The 9,189-nt window shown below is 37.6% G+C and overlaps 1 protein-coding gene across 1 annotated transcript in view; it reads left to right on the top strand.

Moving 5' to 3' along the window:
• The first annotated feature begins 2,822 nt into the window (after window positions 1-2,822).
• udt (protein undicht) overlaps window positions 2,823-9,189 on the top strand; it is a 50,140-nt gene continuing 43,773 nt past the window's right edge. Inside the window, exons 1-5 of the mRNA XM_019056522.2 lie at window positions 2,823-3,022; window positions 4,920-5,162; window positions 6,456-6,613; window positions 7,076-7,223; window positions 8,861-9,070. Coding sequence (XP_018912067.2) covers window positions 2,965-3,022; window positions 4,920-5,162; window positions 6,456-6,613; window positions 7,076-7,223; window positions 8,861-9,070 — 817 coding nt within the window. The 5' untranslated portion in view covers window positions 2,823-2,964. The remainder of the gene's footprint in view (window positions 3,023-4,919; window positions 5,163-6,455; window positions 6,614-7,075; window positions 7,224-8,860; window positions 9,071-9,189) is intronic.

Raw genomic sequence — 9,189 nt, 5'->3', positions numbered from 1 at the left:
AAATTTCAAATAAAAATTATGTTTTAAAGCAAGGTTGATCAATTTTTCCGCGGTGTTTGGAAACATTGCAATGAATCAAATCAGGCACGAACATCCCCTGGACACTGATTTAGGAGGCAACACGCCGCCTGCATCAATATCATCGATGTTCGTTATTTGAAATCCATTTCGGAAGAGACAGCGTATGACTTGACTCTGACCTGAAAAATCATCCCAAGTGGATCGAATAATCACGGTTTTTCTTGTACTAGTCAATGGTGCATTTAAAAATGCGCTCATCATGTGACAACTCTGCGAAGGGCTTGTTTTGAGGAGGAAGACGATGTTTTCCGGAAAACAAAAAGAGTGGACCGCGAGATCACCCCCATTCATTTCGGAGGGTTGAAGAGACAATCAGACGGGAGAAAGGAGAAAGGATGGCCGCAGTGCCCAAGGCCACTTGCTGAAGAGCCTCATGCCGACCGCGGGAGGGCTCAGAAGGCAGCGGCTAAGGATTTTGAGGACTGGCTAGATTTTTCACATTTCACGCGGGGTTTGGGAATATGCGACCCGGCGTCACACAGGAGTCTCGAAATTCGGGACATGGAAAATGCTTAAAAGTGGCGCCAGCTCTCCCACTTACATTACGACTCTATGGTAACCATAGAGTACAAGGTAACATCCATGGTAAACCTCCTCCATGGACCAAAAGAATAAATAAGGACCCCCAACTCCGGTTAGCGCTGACATCAGCGCTCCCTGGCAGAGGGTGTAGTGAACTAAACCGATGATTGGGTCTTCCTGTTTATATTTCCATGCACCACCTATTTAGGCTTATCACTCAGTAGTGCTCATAGAAGTTTCTAGATCCTCGTATCCTCGTGGTCGCCCTGCAGTTTTGAAGAGTTTAGTGTGAAAAGTTTCCCATTTTCATTTCAATCTTCGTCAGTCTTCGTGTACATAAACTGGTATTAATGTGAAGTGTTATTTCTAACCGTTTTACTCAGCAGCAACTGCTGTTGAGAAAGCCAAAGGAAGTGTGTATGTAGTGTGCAGCAGGAATCAGGATTGTACTTTTAGCCGAAGGCGCCTCTCTGTTAAGTGAAATCTTTTTAGTGAGAAATAGTGTTGTACTGATAAAAATCAACTGAGTGTCACAAAATCAAAGATACTTGACTTCAAGCATTACCTTTAATTTGATTATTAGCAAGTCTCTTTGATTCTGCGTCAGAAGTTGACTGAATCATCTTTGCTCGTGTTTTGATAAGATACTTCAAATCAAAGTCTTTCGCATTGACCTCTGCAGAAGGTATGTATGTATACAATTTCATTAGTTTGCGAAAGTAAAATGTATTAAAGTATCTACACAAATAAAGAAATCATAGATAAACAAAGAACATTGCATGGAATAACATACTATACAGGGTGAGCGAAAAGTCCCCGACCCCCCCTCTAACTTTTGAACGAATTGAGCTAAGGAAATGAAACTTTGGGAATGTTCCTATCTCAAAGGGGACCATCTTTTGAGGGGGTCAAAATTTTGGTCCCCCCCTCGGGGGGGGGGGGGGGGGACAGGGGCCCCCCAACATTTTTTTTTCAAATAGCAACCCCTATCTTGTGCTACCTCATTCGAGAGAACATAAAAAACTAAGAATTTTGGCGCAAACCGCAGATCAATATCTCAATTTTTGACCGACTTATGATAGGTCAAAGGTCAAATTTGACCTATTTTCAAAAAATCATAACTCCGGTTCAAATTATCGTAAAGACAAAAATAAAACGGGAAAATTTGCCAAATTGTGTTCGCTTTTACGTAAAAATTGCAGAAATCACTTCGATTTAATTTTAAGGGGGGGCTCGGACCCCCAAATACGTCAATTCAAAGGTCATTCAATTTTCCTGCGAAATAAGCCAATTTCCTCTGGATTTGCCTCCACATTATCTCAGTAAGGTCAAAATCAGTTCAACATTACGTTGGCAAGTCCCCAAATTTCGGGAAAAGTTAAAAAAACGAAATTTAAGCGGTCAAATTTAATCACCTTAAATTTCGTTTTTTTAACTTTTCCCGAAATTTGGGGACTTGCCAACGTAATGTTGAACTGATTTTGACCTTACTGAGATAATGTGGAGGCAAATCCAGAGGAAATTGGCTTATTTCGCAGGAAAATTGAATGACCTTTGAATTGACGTATTTGGGGGTCCGAGCCCCCCCTTAAAATTAAATCGAAGTGATTTCTGCAATTTTTACGTAAAAGCGAACACAATTTGGTAAATTTTCCCGTTTTATTTTTGTCTTTACGATAATTTGAACCGGAGTTATGATTTTTTGAAAATAGGTCAAATTTGACCTTTGACCTATCATAAGTCGGTCAAAAATTGAGATATTGATCTGCGGTTTGCGCCAAAATTCTTAGTTTTTTATGTTCTTTCGAATGAGGTATCACAAGATAGGGGTTGCTATTTGAAAAAAAAAAGTTGGGGGGCCCCTGTCCCCCCCTGAGGGGGGGACCAAAATTTTGACCCCCTCAAAAGATGGTCCCCTTTGAGATAGGAACATTCCCAAAGTTTCATTTCCTTAGCTCAATTCGTTCAAAAGTTAGAGGGGGGGGGGGTCGGGGACTTTTCGCTCACCCTGTAGAGGTACGATCCGATCATGGACCGCTGTGGCGTTAGTTCACTGCACCCTCTGCCAGGTTCGCTGCGAGCGCGCGTTAACGGTTTTTAACACAGGTTAGCATAGGGAGTTGGGAGTCCTTATTTATTCTCTTGGTCCATGCCTCCTCTTCGCAGTTTGGTTTGTTTACAATCGTGACGTCAAGAGGGTACGAGATGCGACCACCATTCTTTCTTCTTTATCCGCCTTGTCCGTCTTTATGTCTTTGGAATTTCCCCGTTTCTAGAACTGCTGAAGTACTTAAATTAAGGGTCAATTTTCTTATACTTAGAGTTGCATTATGTTTTCATCTTAATTGTGGTCGATTCATTATGATCTCCAATAGCCCTCATGCTATTTTATTCGTGTTTATTAGTGTTTGTCTAGCAGGTATGTTGCTGAGGCCCTGGTGCCCGAGCTATACTGCAATTTAATTATTCTCTTAACTTCTTTATTTCTTCATTCGCCACAAATCATTCTCTACTTCAATCTCCTACACAGCTCCCCCGATTGTGCAAGTCTTTTTTTACACACAATTCAATATAGATTTTAACCTTCAACCGAGTACCACACCCAGTACCCAAAATTTTTCCCTGTGTCCCAAATCCAAATAAGAATGCAAAACAATTTCAGAATATTGAGTCACGAGCATTGTTTCTCCTGAGCACTGTTATTTTCATAGTTTTCGCCTGAGAAATGAGCAAAGAAATATTTATCTGATGAAGCAGAATCTAAAATCAGTATGGAATTTCAGCATGTGAGGTTTCACGCATTCTGGTGAAATATCTCAAACTGGTAACGTTTTAATGGTTAATTTCAACTTCACAGCACAGTCTCATAACATGACATTATTTGATCAATGAAATGCAATTACTTCATCCTGCAGATGTTTCTATGCAATGAAATTTCCATTACAATTTGTAACCTCAATCTTACCTTGGCTACTGCTGCGCGTTTGGTTCTTCTGTACACTGAACTCACACGACAACAACAACTTAACCAGTCTCATCAACCTTTGGAGATAGTAGTGTGTTGGGCGAAAATGTAAGACTTTTATAGGCAACACGTAAGGCATCGGGAACCTTAAACGAAGTCGAACTACTTACAGGAGAGTGTTTGGCATCCGGTAATTCTGTTTCGAAACTACTCAAGACCAAAGACATGAAGACGGAGCGCTAAAAGCAAACAATGAAGCTACTTTTCAACCACCTCTAATATTGGCTAGAAGATTGGCGGCAAAATCGGGACAAGTTTGAAATTCTCAAATACTTACGGGGCGGGAACTAAATAAAATTGGGTAAACAAAGTATTCTACTTAGGTTGATTTTTGCGCAAATTCTTTTACCCACATATATTATTTTAACTTTAGGTTATTTTTAGTCTGTCATGAACCGATTAACCTTATTTGAGAGTAATGGTCATCAAGGACTGTAATGGCCTGTTTGAACCTGCAGGACCACCATGAGCAACAGAAAAATTAACTTCATCTGAGATTACTGCCTGTTACTGAGCGAAAGTAGGTGTATTATAAAAGTCACCATCCCAAATTTCTTCCAAATATATTTGTTTTAGGCATTTAAAACACGTTTAGAGGAAGAATTGTGGAAAAATCAAGAGGACAAGTTCAAATCAAATTTCTGTTTCACGCCCATGGATTCCCGCGCTCAATTACACTCTCACACAAGCGCCCAGCGCCAAACCAGGCTTCACTTTTTCCTCCTGCTTTTAGATACGAGCACTCCGTCTTTATGTTTTTGCTCCAGACAGTTAACCTCAGATAGCTAACCTCAAAAATGCACCTTGGTAGTACGTGAACCAATATAAAGCAAGAAAATGTAGGTGAAGTAAATTGTTCGGCATTGTTGAATCCAATGCGTGACAGGATAATTGAATTGGCTAGTTACAAAAGGACTCAAGCGGCAGATACGAAAATATGACAAAACAGTAAACACTGTATGAACCAACTCATTTTAAATTGCAGATTAATTAATTCATCGCATTGATATTTTAGAGCTCTGAGATTTATAAAGGGCCAATTAAAATGGTTATTAGAATTTTTCTTGAATTCTCATTTTTGGCGCTTGAGCCCTTTTGTAACTGACCGATTTAGTAGTTTGACTTCATTTCAATTACTTGACAGTTTGTGTCATCAAGACACTATGGATTAATGGCCCCTATTTTCACCAAACGTTTAACTCTCTTCTTACAGGAAAGTTAAATCTGATCAGGCTTGGTAAGATGCATGTAGCGAATACCATTAACACCCATTTTGAAAATCTTTTTTCAGGTGTAGTAATAAGTGAGTGTGAGATACCAGTCGTACTGCAAGGCACATGGTATGCAAGAGAAAATGGAAATGACACTCGCACTGAAATCAATGCAGACACAGTTGACAATCGTGGCCGATGCATTAACATTAAAGAAGATTACCATGCCAATTTCACATTTGTCTTAAAGAAGGATTTGAATAATTGTTACCACTGTATGAAGATATTGGTCCGAACTGTCAACATTCTGGAAAAACTTGAAAGTAAACCATGTTTATAGTATTTTTTTAACTCTATCATATCTCTGTAACTGAAAAATAATGAATTTATTTTTAGCAGAGATTTCTCATTTTTAGATACCACCAATAGTTTGGGGATAGAGGAACCGATTCCCATTCATTGAACCAATTCCTACTTAGCATTCCTGGCCATTGGAGAATACGTGTGAGAGTGTGTGAGTAATATCTCCCAAGAACAAAGGGAAGCCGCCGGGCTACGTTTGACGGGTTGCATACGTTTCCCGGTTATCTCCCATACATTTAGTACAGTGACATACATTTAATACTTTTTTCCATAATTTAAAATGTGATTCTGCCGAACAAATTTGTTTCTTTCGATAAAACTTGCCAAAATATTCAACTGAAAATTCCACGCCTAGAATAAATTCACTTTCTCATGTAAAAAAATCAACTTTTATAAGTCCTCCGCTATACGATCCCGTGTGTTTTCGGGAGTTACGAACATTTAACCTCAAACCCATGGCCAGGTATTGGAAGATGGTATTGATTGAACACACATTTTCTCTTTATCAACCATGAGAAGCTGAGCTGAATTCTATGGTGTATTCTTTGTTATTCAGAGGAAAATGTAGATTACGAATCTTGTTTAAATGACAGGGAACTAATTTTGCTTGAACTTCGAAGCTGCACTTTTTTTCAAACTGGAACTATAAGTGCATCTGATTTCTGCATTTTAATGTCTGAGAACTTGTGGGAATTTAAGGTCGATTTTTCTATGAACAAGGTTATTTTTGATTTCATAAAAATTCTGTTTTTGTCAGAGCCTATTTTTGTTCTGAGTAAGTAGAACATTCATTATGATTACCGTTGCATCAAGGAAAGAATTTTTACGAACATGTTGGCTGAAAAATTTCGACTCAAATGGAACTTATGATGCCTTGAATATGGCAGTCTAATATACTTCTAAGAGAAAGATGTCTAAAGTTTTGATATGTCATGTTCAAAGTTGAAAATTGGCAGACTTTAATGCCACTTAATCACCATTGTTGGCGTAAGCTTGTGCTTAACTCAAAAACTTGGAATTTTTGCATCTTAAGGAGACCTGTCTGACTGCATTTCAGGCAACTTTACAAGAATTACCCTTTAAAAAAATCTGCCTCGGAGCATGAAAATTTCTTTCACTAAAAATAGTTTATTAAAATACAACCAGCTATATTTCTCTCGCTAGATTTAAAGTTAGTTGATACCAATTATTCCTCCTTAATATCTGCTTTATAGAACGATATCATTATCAGCCCATATCTTTCAATTTTTCAGCGGGTTGTGTCAACTTAGGTCCAGATGAGGAACCAACCATTGAACGAGTCTGTCGTAGTTTAAAGCCAGATCAGCAGTTGATTACTCTCTTTGCCGAAAATTATGTCCCTGTCAATTGTAGATCAAGTTTGGAAGGTGTCTGGCAATTTGGCTATCAGGTTGGTACCCTTTAGAAATTCTACACAATTTCAAAGAAATTTTAAGTTTGAAATTCAACTTTTCACATCTGTAAAATAGATTCAAAAATTTTACAGTCCAAAAATAATGGTGCGATCATCGTGGTTAGAACTTTTAATAATACCTAACTTTGATTAAATGAGATAAAAATCAGATTAAATTGTCAAACATTTACATAGTCGAAATTTTAGCAAAGCCTTAGATACATCAAATACAAGTTCTTAGAATATTTTGTGCCGAAAAAAACAGCTTCTTCATTTCACTCCAAGATATAGTACGGAATTTTTCAGCCCATAAGATTTTCCAGCTGCCAAGGAATCGTAATTTTGAGCACTTGTGGTCATGTCAAGAGAGAAGCATCTAATGTTGAATTGTGAGCTTTGTTTTAAGAGCTAGTAACATGAGTTCTGATCTTTAATTTTTTTTTATTCTATTCTTTCCAGAATCGATTCAAATTCACAGGAGAATGCAGTAATAAAGAAAATCAAATCCGTTCCTGTCAAACTGCAGGAACTCAATTTCTGAACTTAAATCAGAAATTTAATATCACCTACAAACAGTGTCCTGGTATGACTGGTACATTTGACGGAGGTAAGATCAACTTTTCAGTACTTAGAAAGTTTTCTTTTGGACCCCCTTCATTTTAATCATGATAATGGTTTGTTTTGCTGTGACAAATCCTGCAGAGCTATTCGCAAGGAAAAATTGTTGTTGCTGGTTTTCTTTCGTCAAGTAAGTAGGCTGACCAGTTACATCTCTCAAAAAGTCGGTATCACTGGTTTAGAAGCATACACGGTGGTAATTTGTCAGTCGATTAAAAACTGATTGCTGTGAGGTAAGAGTGGTGATATTGTCAGCCTACATAATTTACTTTAGTTACTAGTGGATTAATCAACTAATTGATACCTTTTTTATGCATTTGCGCTGGTGCGCTGACTTATCTTTGCAGTGTCACAAAATAATGTCATTGATATCATCGATACCCATTTTGGTCAAGACCAACATTAGTCCTTTCAAGGGACATTAGCACTCAGTAAACTTTCATGACATACTGTTTTTCCAGAGCGAAGTATCCTTTTTTTTCCTCTTTATAATCAAAATAAGATTAGAAAGTCCTACTGCCCCTGCTGTTTGCCATAGCTTGTTGTGCTAAACAGGAAGGGACTTGGGATAAGGAACAGAAACTTGACAATTCAGTGTAAGTATTCTGCATAGGAAAAGAAAAGGAAAATTGGGAAAGAAGAAAAATGAGTCCACACGACAAAAATTATATGAGTTAACAAAAGATAATTTTGTATAATGCGGGTGCAATGAAAATCCTTATAAAATTTTGGTTTTTAATGGTGTTACAACTCATTCTAAAGGAATTTGGGAATCATTGATAATTCCTTCGTCTTGGTCTCTTTATTTATACATGTTTTTATAATTTTTCATTTATTTAATCTAGTTTGTATAGGGAGAGTTATGGTGTTGGTTGGATCAATGATTACAATTAGTCTTTTTCCTCTCCACTTTAGATGTTGTTGTACAAGTTATTAATTCATACAGATAATTGTAACTTTATTTTCATATCAAAAGTCAACACCCGATTCTAAAGTTTGATTGGCAAAAGTCGAAAATAAAAAAAAAAAAATTGAAAAAAGAAAGCCTCACGGTTTAGTGTCAGACTTTCACAAAAATAGACAGCAAAAATTATACTACATCAAGGCAAACCTAAAAAAAAAAACAAACAGCGAAGCAATGATAGGAAAAAGACAAGAAGGAGAAATGAGAGAGAGAAAGAAAAAACCCTGCAAGGTCAGGACCGCAAGCATTCATAACAGCAGAGCAACTAATGAGACAAGAAAAAGGAAACGGAAAACGGAAAAAGAAGGAGGATCTTCGTTAACTGTTACCAGGTAGTTTTCCAACAAGCTACAGGCTTATTTACAGGAGTGAAAAAGCAAGCTAGTTTCTTTTTCAGTAAAGTTCTTGGATTATGCTCTCACTTTGTGTCTTGCTCACGGTCTGGCTTCATTAAGCGCAAACCGCTGACGCTGAGGTCTAGTTTTATGAGCTCCAACTCTCAAGTGAAGAGAGAGGTCTTGGGTCTTTCTTCTGGAGACCACCTGTGAAGGCACTCATAATGTAAGCTTTCCACAGTGAAGCTTTCAAATCCTTCCCCTCTTTTTGCAATCAAAATAAGTGAAAAGAATTTGGAATAAAGGATTTCTCTGTTTTCATTCTAGTGGTTGAATACAGCTGTCTAGGTGACTGGTTTGTAGAGAAAAATCATTTCTTTGCTGTTGCCAACACCAAAGAATCTCGTAAAGATGAAAAATATCGATGTTTCCTCAAAAATCGAGATGATGATTTGTACATTGGTGTCTCCATCACCCCAGAGTGCAACACACTGAAGACGGTAGAGAAAAGTCCTGAAAGGATGCATATCACACCAGGTTGGTCTTAGAAATTCAATTTTTCACTTATCATTCTGTGATGTTGTCAAACAGAGAAACAACTTCAAACGGGACTAAGGCCGCAAACAATAAAAAGAAACAAATAAAATAAGTTCTAA

The sequence above is a fragment of the Bemisia tabaci genome, chromosome 1, assembly GCF_918797505.1.
Source record: "Bemisia tabaci chromosome 1, PGI_BMITA_v3".
Taxonomy (NCBI): Eukaryota; Metazoa; Arthropoda; class Insecta; order Hemiptera; family Aleyrodidae; genus Bemisia; species Bemisia tabaci.
Note: the sequence above shows the minus strand (reverse complement) of the source record. Positions and strands in the feature narration are given on the sequence as shown.